At 36.2% G+C, this 13,352-nt stretch overlaps 2 protein-coding genes across 2 annotated transcripts; both read left to right on the top strand.

The window, feature by feature from the left end:
- Positions 1-11,391: 11,391 nt before the first annotated feature.
- On the top strand, positions 11,392-12,513 carry LOC145957919 (zinc finger BED domain-containing protein RICESLEEPER 2-like). The gene has a single exon (XM_083074347.1). The coding sequence runs from the start codon at positions 11,392-11,394 to the stop codon at positions 12,511-12,513; it is 1,122 nt and encodes a 373-aa protein (XP_082930473.1).
- Positions 12,514-12,534: 21 nt separating this feature from the next.
- LOC145957918 (zinc finger BED domain-containing protein DAYSLEEPER-like) lies at positions 12,535-13,122 on the top strand. The gene has a single exon (XM_083074346.1). The coding sequence runs from the start codon at positions 12,535-12,537 to the stop codon at positions 13,120-13,122; it is 588 nt and encodes a 195-aa protein (XP_082930472.1).
- Positions 13,123-13,352: the final 230 nt, after the last annotated feature.

Genomic DNA, 13,352 nt, shown 5'->3' with positions numbered 1-13,352 from the left:
ATAGCCGATTTTAAAAGTGGCTACTTTTAAAATCGACTATTTAAGAACCAATTTTAAAAACTACATACAAAATCGGTTCATAGATAGCTGATGTTAAAAATGCCAGAACTTAATTATCCCGCGATTTCTCCCTTCCCCTCCATTCTCTTTGATCTTTGGCTCCATTCTCTTTCATTTATCCCTCCATTCTTTTCTTTACTCTCTCGGGCTCTCATCTAAAGTTTGCATATTCTCATTTTCTTTGCAAGACTACAATATCAAGGTAACATTCTCTTCTCATGTCTCTAGTTTCGTTGTTGTTGGGCGAATTTCAAATTTGGAACGGGTCGTTCTACAAGTAGAATGGGTTGTTCTGAGGCCGTTCCAGACTACAATTTTAGGCATTTTTCAGATCCTGGAATGGCCTGTTCCAGTTTAGGAATGACCCATTCCAAGTTGAAATTTCTACAAAAGGGTCTTGTCTGTCTCCCTACGCATTAATTTACCTACAAACTCACGAGTCAGACACGCACGCAACCGAAAACTACTGCTCGCGCCACCATCTGCCACCACCAGGTACGCTTTCTCTCTCTCCTCTTTCTATGCTTATGGCCAGGTACGCCATTCCTCAATTCCACTGTTTTGTGGGAATCCCACATCGACTAGTGCTATTTCCGTGATTGTAGCATGCCCAAGCTGTTGGAATGGGGAAGGAAGCTCAGAATGTGCCTGCTGCTGTGGGTTTGTTCAGCAAGGCCAATCAGATATTAGGGTACTTACAACTTGCGACTTGCCACCTTAATTTTTTAAGTGTTTTGGTTTTTTGTTTTGTTGCTAATACTTATATAATGTTCTACTGATTTTTTATTCTATTAAAAGCCTTTTAATATTTATTATCATTTAAATCAGAATAAGCTGCATATTATATTTATGTACTAATTATTTATTGTTTAATCAAATAAAGATATGTTTACAATTGAAGATCAACCCAATATAGTAGAATCCCCCCTACTAACTGGAGTGATAAGGTGGTTTGGTGATTTGGGGGGAGGGGCGTAAGGGGTGCTGTGGGTTCGAATCCTCTCTACTAACATAACATACTAATTACTAACATTTGTTTATATAAAAAAAAAGAGTCCAATATAGTAGAATGCTATGGAGTTGGCTTATATGCAAAATAAGTGATCAAGGAAATTTCAATTTAATGATTGAAAGTAGAAAGGAAAATACTTCTGGTGGATCACTTCTGAATCGGTGCACTTTGCAGTTATGTTTGACCAAATTAAAAAATATGCAAATGTTGAATAAGAAATCTATGTTGTTAACTTCTGAAAGGAAATAGAAGTCTTGGTGCTGTAACTCACTTGGGTCACTTTACTAGTTTAGTTGCACTTAAGCATTCAATTTCCTCCTCACCAGGCCTTATTCCTCTTGTAAACATTGACTAGCTACGAGTTATGTTTATAGTTTTACTCATTTTGTAGTTTAGGATGCATAATAATTTGTAAGTTACTTTAATTACATATATGGTTGACATTTACCAACTCTTGTCATTTGTATGTAATTTGGTCCATTGAAAACATATGAATTGTCTGGTATTTTATTAATTTGTAGGTTTTGTTCAGGGATCCTCTTAAAACAAATCAATTATTTTTAAAAAAAATTAACCACTTTTAACATCGGTCGTGTCATAACCGATGTTAAAAGTATAACTTTTAACATCAGTTATGGCATGATCGATGTTAAAAGTCTAACTTTTAAAATCGGTCGTTAACCGATGTTAAAAGTCTCACTTTTTAAAATCGGCTCTTTTAAAATCGGTCAGAGAACCGATTTTAAAACTAAAAAATGACCGATTTTAAAAGTGTTTTTAGCCCCAATCAACATCAACAAAAGTTGTCAACTTTGTATCTAATGCTGTAGGAAATAAAATTCCTTGACCTGGAGTGAATTTCAAGTATTGCAGAATCTGATGGAGAGTAGTGAGGTGAGTGGTCCAAGGATGAGACATGAATTGGCTCAACTTGTTAACTGCATTAATAATGTCCGATATGAAAATAGTCAAGTACATTAATCTCTATAATATTTTTCAAATTTGAGATGCATCTAATAAGGGCTCCTCACCAACTTCATCGAGTTCAAATTTGGATCCATATTTGGTTGGTTTGCAATTAAGTATTCTTTCAATGAGCCTCTTCAGGCTCAACCACTAAGTATTCTTTTGCACAAGTCTCTCCAGGCTCAACCCATACAAATAGGTTTGATAGGATTTACAAGTATAACTTTGTCTCTTCTAGACGTGATGCTATAAAAAATATACCACAAAACACTACAAAGATCTAGAAACAGATATTACAAATGTGATCTTCTTTGTAGTGCTTCAGCTTGGTATTTCAATGACTTTTTCAGAATGAACTGCTCAAGAAATATTTATCTATTATTCAATAGCATTTTTTCTTCATGTATGTATATACAGTATGTGTTCTTCTCTACTCAATTTTTGAAAGCTTGATCTTTATATAGGAGCTTCTGGGAAGATGAACGTTGCAACAACGTTCAAATTTCTTTATTAGTTGCTTCGTTTGTCTTTTTAGCTAATCATTGAGAGTACTATTGATGCATTTAATGAAAGTATTAAATGCTTATCAAGATGTGTGTACCTCTTATTTGATCCAAAAAACTACTTATCATCATTTCTTTATACTTTTGAGTACAATAAAGAGTGTCAGCATAGAGTAATTGAGCCTAGTGCAGAGTAGTCCTTTTTAGTCTCTTTTCCATGATATACGGGATTGTGCTTTTGGCTTCTCATGGAGATTTTGTCTTTTTCCTCATTAATGTTTTTTGAGACATTCAAAGTTCCCTTTTTTGTTTGATCTGTCAAGGAATAAGCAAATATAATGTTAGTCTTATTCATTTAATGTAAGTCGAATGGACTATATGCTTCGTCTGATTTCTTTCATCTTATAGATGACATGTATTATCTTTATATTTCATCTAATCTGTTATGTTTTCGAAAAATGCTGACTTTTGCTTTAAGAAAATTTTTTTGTTTGTCAATATTAAAACTTAAGGGATCATCTGTTATCTCCTTCTAATGAAGGATTCCACTAGATGTTCAACGAAGTACAAGTATTATTTGTTCAGCCTCTTCAAGCTCGCAGTAAGTATTATAGACCACCCAACTCACGACCACTCCTGGCCCCAAGTATTCTCAACCACTCCTTGTTCATCAACTTCACTCGCTGACGCTAGTATTCTTTGCTCAGCCACTTCAGGCTTCTAGTGAGTATTATTGACCAAGTCCTGGCTCGCTAACTTCACCATTAGCGCTAATATTCTTTGCTCAGCCACTTCTAGCTCTCAGTGAGTATTCTCGACCAACTCCTGGCCCGCCAGCTTCACTCACTAGTGCTAGTATTCTTTAATCAACCACTTTCGGCTCGTAATGAGTATTCTTGGACAAGTCTCTCCAGGCTTTACAAGTATTCTTTCCCTAGCCTCTTCAGGATTTACATATGATAGCTGAATTAGTTTGGTTTGAGTGTTTGTGTTACTCTCATGGAGATGATACATAAGTTTGTACACTCACTAATGTATGCAACCTTAGTTTTTACAACGATTGAGTGTATGGTTTACTCTCACAGAGAGGATACATAAGTTGAATACACTTACTAAGGTTCATGTTCCTAAGATGCACTTGGAACTCATTAGTCTACAAAGATAAATACACTATGGTACATTTGACTCTAGACACTCTATCTTTGGTTTCGTTGCTTCGTGAGCTGGATATCACTCTTGTTTCAATGCAAAAGGCAACCTTTCAAGGTTCGAGGTAGTGATATATATAATCTTGTAGAAATCTGTCCGTTGCAAGTGTCCGTTGAAGCATATATAGTCGTTCATGACTAGTTTGATCTTTCATTTAATGCTCAAGATCTTGCATTAAATGTTGCTTCCTGTTCATAAACATTGCGTGAAGTCTTCTTTGCCTTGTCAGCAGCTGTGTCTGAATTTAGCAGAGACCTAGGATTCTTTTTGTCCTTTTCCAGTCACGTGGTTGTAGAACGTTGTCGTTTTCTGAAAAAGTAATGTACTTTTTCTGATACATGCATGCTTTTAATTTTGCATGCTTTTCTTCTTCTTCTACTTCTCTTCCTTTAATCACGCTATTATGTTGAGAGCTCTTGTATGTTCATAGACGATGCCTGAGTAGTCCTTTGAGACTTGATTCTTTAAGTGCGTGCTTGTCAGTCTCTATCTGCGTCTGTTAGTCCTATGCATCTCACGTCTTGATCTCCATTTGAGCATTTAATATTTATGCTTTGTCTTTTTCTTTGGCCTGATCAACAATGCGAATGGACAAACTTTTTTTCCGTCTAGAATGTCTTTCAGTCTGTGCCGTCCTTCATTTGATTACGTGGTTTCTTCTGATTTCGACCAATGCTTTGTCTGAGTCTTCATATTGTGCTTTAGGCTATATCCTGGACACGCCTTCGTTTGGTTAGCTGTGCAGATGGAGGAATTTTAATTCCTTCTTGGATGCTTCGTCTTAGAATGTCCATCGTCTGATATTAGACTTATAGTCGTCTAGCGCACATCTCATATTCTTTCTATCATTCAGCTTTGTTTACTTCTTCGTGTGATCCTTGTAACGTAGAAAAAAAAATTCAGTAGCTAGAACAGGCCGTTCCCAAATTGGAACGGGCCGTTCCAAACTACTGAAGGAGAACGGGACGTTCCGGAAGGAGAACGGGCTGTTCTGGAGGGAGAACGGGCCGTTTCGAAGGGAGAACGGGCCGTTCCGGATGAGTCCCGGAACGGGCTATTCTGATTTCAGAACGGGCCGTTCTGGGCGTGGATTTTGGGCGTGATTTGGGAGTTCGGAACGGGCCGTTCCGAACTCGGTACGGGCCATTATGGGGCAATCCGAAAGTCTATAAATAGGGGTTGAGGGCCTTCAAGAAAATGTGAGTTTTTAGAGAGAAGTTTTAGAGAGAAGGTCTCTGGGTCAGTGAGCTCCTTTCTCTATCAAATTTCTCTGTTTGACTCCTTTTCTCCTCTAGATCACTAACTCCTTCTGACTTTTCTTGAAATTCAGATTAGAAAGCTTGCTTTGGGAGGATTGAAGTTCCGGGTTGAGCTTTGGAAGGGAATTCTATTTCGTCACAATTGTTGGCTTTTTGAGCTGATCTTCAGGTGAGGGAAGCTAGAATGTTTGTTATTTAAGTTGCATGTGATATTAGAAATTCAATTGATGCATGAAAGTTGAGGATCCATGGCTGGATCAAAGAATTCGTTCATTTTTTGAGGTTTTGGGAAAAATGGGATTTTCGGGCGGAATTGATGCATCGGATGGGTGCATGTAGATTTGGAGTTTGTTTTTGTGTTGTATGGAGCCTATTCATTGTATTTTTGTGTTTGCATGTGGTTGGATTTGTTAGTTTGGATGAGAGTTCTGAACTCTTTGATTGGGTTTTAGGCCGGGCGCAGGTTGAGCGCGTCAGGCGTGGAATAGCTTAGGGCTCTCGGATTGGATGTTGGGTCAGGCGTGATTTGGTTGCATCAGGCATGGAGACCCTTAGGAGTCTCTGTCTCAAGGACACCGAGCATGAGTTGAACGCGTCGGGTGTGGATGAGTCTTAGGACTCTTAGGTTGGGATTAGGCTGGGCGAGCTCAGGCTGCGCCGAGCGTGAATATGTTTATAAATAATTGATGCTTATGCATGTTTAAAGTTGAAGATTTGGATCATGTATGTATGATGTGTGATGCTTTATTGCATGTGATGCTTTATGGCATGAGTATGTTTATTGATCATGATGATGGGTAGACCATGTATGATGTATGATGCATTATTGCATGTGATGTCTTATGACATGTGTATGATTGTTGATCATTATGGTGGGCAGACCATATATGATGTATGATGCATCATTGCATGTGATGCCTTATGACATGAGTCTAGCCTAGGACTTGAGGAGAGGAAAAATATTTTCAAACTGGAAGAGCTCACATAGAGTCTCTTAAGAGTGATGCTTGGATAGGCCACTGATATATGAGAGTGGTGCTCTGGGAGGCCACTGGTTTTGGGAGAGTGGTGCTCAGATAGGCCACTGGGTTGGGTGAGTCTCCTCTAAGTCCTTAGCTAGTGTTGGAGCGGGGTATGAGGTCGAGGGTTATTCCCTTAACCAAGTACTCGGGAAGGTGCGTGGATCCTTGTGAATAGTCGGTGGGCGAACTCCACTATTGACTTGGTTAATGCATGCCAAGGTCGTGGTAAGCCCGTACCCAGCTGTGTTATACCTGACGGTGGATCTGGACTTCCAATTGTGTAAGTGACATCATCCGAGTAAACCCGAGTGAAGATTATATATCCTGTTTAGCTGTGACCGAGTGGGCGCATTGGGCGTGAAAATGGTTGGGGTGGTTTCGGTAGGATGGAATGTCACTTATACAGCTCTATTGTTATGGAGATCTCCTAGGTGTATGCGTGACGATGCATTAGATGATTGATATGCATTGATATCTGTCATGAGATGCATTTATAGCATGATTATTAATATGATGAAGTGTGGTGTTTGACTTCATGATTGGTGAATTGTGTTTTATGCATGAGTAGTATTGGATAGAGTGTATGGTGTGACTCTATGAATATGATTGTGTAGTATAAATTATTGTTCTATACTTGTATGACTGATTTGTGAATTCTAGCTTACCCTTCTGTTTCCATGTGGTGGAACTGCGATGATCATACTTGGTATGGGAGCAGGTCAGGGCTAGCTTGGAGTTGAGGTGACCGCTGCGAGATGGGGAGTTTGATCCTCGTGTTAGAGTTACCATTTTGGGTAACTGTTTTGTCTGTGCTTGACCAGCACTAGGGAATATTATTTTTGGGATGACTGTACATATATGGAGTTCTATTTTATAACCAGAAACTTAGTTATTTTCATTTTTTATTTGTACATGTATGTATGAGTTATTCAACTTAATATTTTCTTAGTTCACTAGCAGTAGTGCGATTCCACTAAGTGTATAGACCATGGCGGGTCGTTACAATCCTTATGCTGAGACTTGCCTTGATTCATCTTCGTCTGATTTACCATTTTAGCTCCACTTGCTGTCCTTCGTCTGTTTGGACTTCATCTAGTGTTAAACCCGTTTTTGTATTGTTCTAGATTTAGCCTTGTTTTGGTCTTTCGCCTGATACTTCAAGGTTTCAACTTGTAGTAGACCTCGTCTAGTATTTGTTGGTTGTCCTTCTATCTTTGATCAGATCTAATCTTGTTGCTTGACCAACCATCATTTGATTTTCTTGTTTAGTTCACTCAGACTTTGTAGATGTTGTATTTAATGCATTTGATCTTGCATTAAATGTTTGCTTGCCGAATCTGTATTACGTGAAGTCTTTTGTCCCATTCGTTTACTTCTATGTCTGACTTCAATCATAACCTAGGCATATCTGTACTTTCCTGGCAATGTAGCTGCAGAGACGTTGTCTTTTAATGACTGATAAGTGTACTTGCTCTGACACATGCAGCTTTGACTTGTGGATAAGCGCTAGTCCATTTTTCTCTTCTCTCTTCTTATATTTTTGATGACTTCATGTGTTCTTTTGAGAGTGTCGATTATAAGCAGTACTTCTCGTTGTGACTTAGTAGACTTCAGACGATTTTAAGTGTTCTTTGTTTGCGTCTGGAAATTTGAGTTTTCGTCTAAGACATAAACTTTGACTTTTCCTTTCATTTGGTTTGACCCTTCCTTTCGTCTTGTGTATATCAATCATCCATGGTCTTGTATTATCTGAGGCTTCATTATTTTCCTTCTTTTACTGGGCTTGGCTTTGTTTGATCTCTTCATCTGATGCCTTGTAGCTTTTACCCTTTATCTTAGTTCATATGTGGTAAGTCACACATGCTTTGTTCTTCACTTTGCTTGTACTTATATTTTTCTAAAACACTAACACACTTGTTAGAGATAACAACATGTATTATATTTGTCTCATTCAAAACCTTGTTAGGAATTGCTTCATCTGACTTAACATTCATTGCTTCTACCGACAAAGAAATTTTTTGACCATTTCTTGTAAGGTTCTATTCCTTCTTTCATCTACCTTTATTTTGTTAAGGTGTTCTCAATGAAGAGAAGTTGTGATAGATGCCTTGATTTTCGCAAAATGTTTTGAAATTCAATTCCATGATCACTCCTTATAGCTGATATACAAAACTTTTTTTTTTTCATTTTGAACACGTTTATAGAATGTCTCAAAGACCTTATAAGACTCGTGTTTATGGTTAAGGAAGTATACCTATGTGAATCTAGAATAATCATCAACAATGATGAAGCCATACTTTTTACCTCCCAGACTGAGTGTTCTAGTTGGACCAAACAGATCCATAAGTAACAATTCAGCAGGTCTAGAGGTGAAAACTTCCCATTTTGCTTTAAAAGAATATTTCTTCTATTTCCACCTCTAACACGCTTTACAAAGTAGATGAGTTTTCCAAGGTAGTCATTTTACTAATCCTTTTATGGATAACTTTGAAATGTGATTCATATTGACATCCCCAGGATTTTTCTGCCAAATAAATTTCTCATCTTCTTTGGAGACTAGACAAGTTACATTCTGTTTGCTCAAACTAGTTAGATTAATTTCATAAAGATTATTTTTTCTCTGAGTAGTAAATGGTATAGATCTATCATTTCTTCTGACTATGCATGAGTCTTTATCAAAAGAAATAGTATATCCACTATTACAAAATTGACTTATGCTATGTAGATTATACTTTAATCTTTGCACATAAAGAACATTAGATACAATAAGTATAGAGTCTTTACCTATCTAACTTATACCTCTTTTCTTTCCTTTTCTACTTTCAAAGGCGACAGATCCTTCATGTGGTTGGAGGTCTAGGAACATAGACCTTTCTTCTGTCATGTGCCGTGAGCATCCATTGTCTAGGTACCAATGTGAATCCTTTGCCTTTCCCACCAAGGATATCTGAAACATAGACTATTTGAGATTTTGGTACCCATATTCGTTTGGGTCCTTTCTTGTGATGGAAACCATTCAAATAGTTAATGCATGCGTATAAATTTTTAAATTTAATTTGGTTCTTGTTATGCCAAATTTCAGTGACTTTATTTCATTGTTGATTCTCCATGAGCTTTATGATTTCCCCTTTTTGTTCCTTTATTCTTTTCACATCCTCTGCTTTCTCCCTTATTAATCCTGATTCAAGGATCTGGGGTGGCCTGAAAAGAATTTGTATATTCCCTTCATCAGAATCCTGGTTTTGGATTTTCAACACCTGGGTCTGTATTTTGAATGGTTGATATCACATCTTTTGCGATATATTATGAGCTTTTGGGTTGTAGATAAATTTTGGAGGTTCTAAAGTGTCACTTTTTTTTTTCTTGTTCAGATATTGTATGTTGTTGTTCTGTAAATATTCTTTCATAGTTCCTGAGTCAAATGTTTCGTTTATTAATTAATTAGTTTGTGGGTTAAAGAAGTTCCTGATTTTGTTTACAGAAGTTTGTACTCAAGTTAGATTTGCATGATGACATGGATAAACAGAAGGCATTGAAAACAGTCTCAACACTTTCAGGTAATGAGTAATGTAGGCTACTATATGGCACCAACTTGTCATTCATATTTTCATTTTCACTGCCTCATTTTTATTCTTTCTATGTAATTCTTGCCTTTAATATATTCAGTTTCGTATGCTGGTGACTCTAACTGAAGATTTTCTTTTGTGTTTCATTTTTGCATAACTCTAGCAGGCCAATCTCTGAAAACCTAGTAATCCAGTATTCGGGCCTTCTATTTGTCTGTGGTAACCACTATAATTCCTGAAGAGTGGTTCTCTATAAATTGATGTCTTCAATATGATTATATGTTTTGCAGTATGGTTGGTTGATTAAATATGGCTTTTGGTTTAGTTCAAAATCGTTGAGAAATTGCCCCCCTTCATGTGCTGGTATGTTTGACGAATCCTCTGAAAAATAAGATTATTTCTTAAATTGTCATTTGACATTCTGAAATTATATCTATGCTTTGTATGCATTCTTAGTCTCAACATATTTCCGCTTGCTGCCTTTATAGTGGAAAGGTTGGCACAACAAAAGTGTATTTCTGAACCAATAAGTGATCTTGTGAATTAAGCATGAAAAAACTGTTCCGTGTCCACATTAATTCCTTGATTCTTTGACAAGTAACAATAGTTTCATAATATAAAATGAGATATTTTTTATCACATAATTTTTTATATTTCCATACATGATGAGAATGTTGAATTGAATATTGCAGGTTGTTGTTCTACTTCATCTAATCATCACGATTGTTGAATTCTCCTATCCAGTTTTAGTTATACCCAGGTCAGTATAGTCTCCTACAAATTTGTTGGTTCTTCATTCTTCAAATATACTAATGTGATAAAAGTAGAAGCTTTGTCTGTTGAAACTATGTAAGGTGTCATCTACTGTCATATGCATTACATCCATGTAACATTTGCAAGCCCTTAATTAACTATAGGATCAAAGCATATCCTTATGTTTCCATCAACAGAAAAGCAAATTGTAAATTGTTTATCTAGCATTAACAATTGTAAAGCTATAATGGATTAATTAACATACCATATGATGCCATCATAATGAATTTGAATCTGGTTTTGTGGTAGAAGTTATTGGAAATGGAAATAGATCCTCCGTAGTTTAGAATTTATCTGGATTGATTGCAGTTCTAATCCAACAGTTGAAATTTCTTAAGCTTGTATTTTTTCTAACTATTAATTACAATTACCTTTGTTTGCTTAAAAGTAAAAGGTAGGAATGTTAGTATTATATAGAAACAATTAATGTATCTGATTCCATCATAATGAATTTGAATTGCTTTCTTTCTAAAATACTTTGGAGCTGGTTTTTTTCTTGGATTCTGATTCAATATTACTGGCAGCTTTTGGTGCTTTGGTTTCATGCATATATTTTTAGCTTCTTGTAGAGAAAGGTGAACTTCTCACAAGATTTGGTTCAGCAACTCTTGGAATACTTCTTTTACAGGTTTTTTTCTTACACTCTTGCTTGGTTACAGTCAAATTTCCATGTAATTTTTTACCACAAAAAAATTACATCCTATTTTTCTTTTCTATTGTAGAACAACTACATGGCTGAGCTAAATGAAACTTTAGTTTCTGACACTATAGAACATCTAGCTGAACAAATGTTATCGCCTCGCGATTCTGAAGGGCGTAAGAATCGATCTGATGTATGGAATCACTTTATTGAGGAGCCAAAGCCCAACATAGATAAGAGAGCTAAATGTAACAATTGTGGTACATTAATTGATTAGGTTTGAGAATGGAACAAGTGCTATGTGAAATCATTTACGTAGATGCAAAGGTATATCAAATAAAATGTGGAGCAAGAAGCAAAAATTAGACTCATCTGGAACCATGGTTTCTTCCCCTTCATTGGCTAGGCCCAAAATTGACCAACAAGCATTGAGAATTGCAATTGTCAAAATGTTTGTGGCAATGGAGCTCCCATTTCGATGTATCGAGCATGAAGCTTTTCGTGAATTTTTAAGCATTGTAGCACCCTCTCTTAATGTCATCTCACGTACTACCCTAGCACGTGATATTTATAAACTTAGAGTTAGTGAAAGAGAAAATTTGAAGGAATTTATTTCTCAAAACTGTCAAAGGGTTTGCCTCACCACAGACACATGGACTTCATCTCAAAATTTGAGTTATATGTGCTTGACTGCTCATTTCATTGACAACAATTGGAAGCTGCAAAAGAAGGTGTTAAACTTTTGTCAAGTCACTAGTCACACAGGAAAGACAATGGCTAAAAAGGTTGAACATTGCTTGAGTAAATGGGGGTTGAATCGTGTTCTTACTTTGACAGTTGATAATGCCTCGTCAAATGATGTTGGAATCCAATATCTAAAAAAAAGGTTAATTTCTTGGAATAGTTTGGTTATGAAGGGAGATTATATTCAAATGCGTTGTTGTGCCCATATTTTGAATTTGATTGTGAAAGAAGGTTTCAAGGATAACATTGATGCTATTTTGAGAATTCGCGGTGCTGTAAATTATGTACGATCATCCCCTTCTAGGTTGGCTAAATTCAAGACATGTGTTGAGAAACAAAATATTGAATACAAAGGCCTTGTTTGCTTGGATGTGGAAACCAGATGGAATTCTACCTACTTAATGTTAGAGGCTGCATTGAAACTTCACAAGGCTTTTGAAGAGCTTGAGATGCAAGATAAGAAGTATATCGAAGAGTTAGAAAAGGTAAAAGGTGTTTCTTCATATGCTGATTGGGAATTTGTGCGTGCAATCCTACCATTTCTGAAATTGTTTTATGATGCTACTTTGCGCATGTCTGGCTCAATTTATGTAACTAGCAATATATACATGTTTGAGGTCTTTAGAATTGGAAAGAAGATCAGCCAAATGTGCAATTCTAGGGATATAAATGTATGCATTATGGCAGAAAATATGAAGAAGAAATATGATAAGTATTAGGGCAATGCTGATCGTCTAAATATGTTTTTACTTATTGCTCTTGTGTTGCATCCAGGATACAAATTACAGTTCATACATTGGTTGATTAGTCAAAATTTTGATGGAGAGGTGGCATCTAGTTTAAAAGAAAAAGAGGAGTCTAGTTTGAAATTACTTTTTCAAGAGTATAATGGTGGAAGAGATGAAATAGAAGTTAACTCACAAGAAGCTCGATTCAATGAAGGAGGTAGTGATGACCCTTATGGTTATAACCATTTTTTTCAAAGAACTAGCTCTAATAAATCTGAATTAAGCAAATACTTGGAGGAAGCCTTAGAAGAGAGTTACGTAGATTTGGATATTTTGAATTGGTGGAAGCTCAACTCGGGTAGATTTCCAATTCTTTCAAAAATGGGTAGAGATTTGCTTGTTATACCTGTTTCTACAGTGGCCTTTGAATCTGCCTTTAGTACTGGAGGAAGAGTTCATGATCCATATCGTAGTTCTCCTACACCTAGAATGGTAGAAGCACTTATTTGCACACAAGATTGGCTTAAAAGAACACAACTACAATTGTTTTCAAATGAAAATGGGGATTTTGAAGAGTTGGAGAAATTTGAACAAAAGTAACAAGCTAGATCTATTTTATACTGCATTATTGTATTATATACTTATTATAATTTGATCAATAATTGATAACTTTTTTTTTATTTTGCAACAATTATTTCCCCACCAGATATTACTTATTCAGCCTCCTCTGTTACACTTGGAGATGATTGGAGATGGATTATTTAGTTAATGATATAATTTGGACATTGTAATTCTTGTTGTGGCTCATGTTGCTTTTGACTTAATTAGTA

Source organism: Cajanus cajan, chromosome 5 (genome assembly GCF_000230855.2).
Source record: "Cajanus cajan strain Asha chromosome 5, NIPB_CcT2T_4, whole genome shotgun sequence".
Lineage (NCBI taxonomy): Eukaryota > Viridiplantae > Streptophyta > Magnoliopsida > Fabales > Fabaceae > Cajanus > Cajanus cajan.
This window is presented reverse-complemented; position numbering and strand designations above follow the sequence as displayed.